Source organism: Phacochoerus africanus, chromosome 11 (assembly GCF_016906955.1).
Source record: "Phacochoerus africanus isolate WHEZ1 chromosome 11, ROS_Pafr_v1, whole genome shotgun sequence".
In the NCBI taxonomy this organism is placed as follows: Eukaryota; Metazoa; Chordata; class Mammalia; order Artiodactyla; family Suidae; genus Phacochoerus; species Phacochoerus africanus.
Genome location: NC_062554.1, coordinates 50595195 through 50597433, shown reverse-complemented (window position 1 = coordinate 50597433; position 2239 = coordinate 50595195). Strand labels below are relative to the sequence as shown.

The window sequence follows — 2239 nt, the reverse complement described above, 5'->3', positions numbered from 1 at the left end:
CCAAAGGGGAAATATGGTGGGGAGGTTTAAATTATATACACAACTATATATAAAAACATAGATAACAAGAACCTCCTGTATAGCACAGGGAAACCAATTCCAATCTGTGTAATAACATGTACAAGAAAAGAATCTGAACAGGAATGGATATATGTAGATGTGGAACTGACTCACTTTGCTGTACACCTGAAATGAACACAACTTGCTAAGTCAACTACATTCCAATAAAATTTAATAAATAAATAAAAACACAGATGAATGGCCAGCTTTGTACTTCACAGACATTGGGGTAAAATTTAAGGCCAAATTTCTCTGATGGCCAAAAGCATGAAGCTCCAAATGGAATTTTTTTGTACTGAGGAGACATGATTAAAGCCAAATAAGTCATAAACTCAGTTTAAACTTAAATTTACCAAACAATGCAATCTTGCTTTTAAACTTCACACCTTAGTGACCATAAAACCTAGCTTTACTGAATGGCCAAAAAGATTACAATAGAGTAAGGCATACAGTTTGGAAAAATGAATGGATGGATGGATGGAAGGAAGGAAGGAAACACTGAAGGAAGGAAGGGGAGGAGGAAGGAGGGAAGGCAGTCCATGCTCTCCAGTCTTATGCTAAGTGATCAAAACAGAGTTCCAATAAGTACAGATTATCTAAAGAAGAAAAGATATAGTCTTTTGGCAAATTAAAAAAGAAAAAAGTCTGGGTTAATCTGGAAAGCTTCCTTGAAGGAATAAATCAGTGGCTCAGTCCACACATTCCCAGCCACGTGGCTGTTAGAACTCCCAGAAAATGCCTGATTGTATCTTCGCCCAGCTCCCTATTTGGCAACAATCCTGTTGTACCACGGGTGGGGCTGAAGCAACTCCCTAAAGACTTTCAGAGAGGAATTGCCCCTGGACCTTATATCCCAGAAATGGGGACCACTTGAGTTAATACTTTCCTCAGAGCCAATTTTACATCCTTGTTTCTCAAGGTGTAAATCAAAGGATTAAGGGAAGGAGTGACAATATTATTTAACACTTGAATAACAGAATCTAGCCAGGGGCTGGAAGCAGGCCAGAGGTAAATAAGCATCACAGGCCCATAGAACAAGACGATTGAAGTCAGGTGGGCACTGCAGGTTGAAAAGGCTCGGCGCCTGCCTTCAGAGGAACTGATCTTCAGTATGGAAAGGACAATGCGGCCATAGGAAGTGAGGATAAGGAAAAAGCATGTCAGAGTCACAACATCCACGTTTGTGAAACTCACCACCTGAGCCAGAGAGCTGTCTGCACAGGCCAGGGGCAGCACCACTGGGATATCACAGAAGAAATTGTCCACCTCATTGGGGCCACAGTAGGGTAACGTGAAGACAAGAAATGTGAGGATACTGCCGTGGAGGCAGCCGCCCAGCCAAGTGCCCAAGGTCAAGCCGATACACACCTTGCGGTTCATGATAACCATGTACCGCAAAGGGTGACAAACAGCCACAAAGCGGTCATAAGCCATCACAGTGTAGAGGAAACACTCCGTACCACCCAGGACATGATAAAAGAAGAGCTGGGAGGTGCAGCCCTGGTAAGAAATGGTCCGACTTTGTCCCGCTAGGTAGAGCATCATCTTGGGGGAACTCACGGAAGGGAAAAAGATGTCAAACACTGACAGGTTTCCCAGGAAGAAATACATGGGGGTGTGGAGGTTGGAGGACACTAGGATGGTGAGGAAGATGAGCACATTTCCCAGCAAGGTGAAGAGATAGAAGGCCAAAAAGAGGACAAAGAGCATGATCTCCAGCCCTCTGGTGTTAGGAATCCCCAGCAGGATGAACTCGGTCACGGAAGTGTAGTTCTGCATGTGTATGCACCAGGCAGTCCTGGAAAAGCAAAGCAATCACCATGATAGAAGACCACAAATCACTGAGAAGATACCTTTCTAATAGAGGTATTCCTAGGGCAGGGACTATAAGAAAAATAAAACCAAAAGAGGAAAAGGAGACCAATAATAAATCTGGACCTAAGTTGTTTCACGTGTTAAATTAGCAGAATAACTTTATAGTTGGCGAACTTCTCAGAGTAACCAACTCATTATAGGTTTTATGCAATTTCTCCCAAACACACAAACTGGCATATTTCAGAACCAACTTCCCCACGGAAAATTTGTCAATAAGTGACAATCTCATTTTAATATCAGCTAAGGCATTATTAGTTGGTAAATAAGCCAATTACCCAAATAGATGTATATAAAAATGTGAACC

The 2239-nt window shown here is 42.4% G+C and overlaps 1 protein-coding gene across 1 annotated transcript; it reads right to left on the bottom strand.

The window, feature by feature from the left end:
* Positions 1-906: 906 nt before the first annotated feature.
* LOC125111950 (olfactory receptor 958-like) lies at positions 907-1869 on the bottom strand. Its single transcript, XM_047754139.1, has one exon. It carries the CDS (start codon positions 1837-1839, stop codon positions 907-909), a length of 933 nt encoding a protein of 310 aa, XP_047610095.1. The 5' UTR covers positions 1840-1869.
* Between the last annotated feature and the right edge of the window lie 370 nt (positions 1870-2239).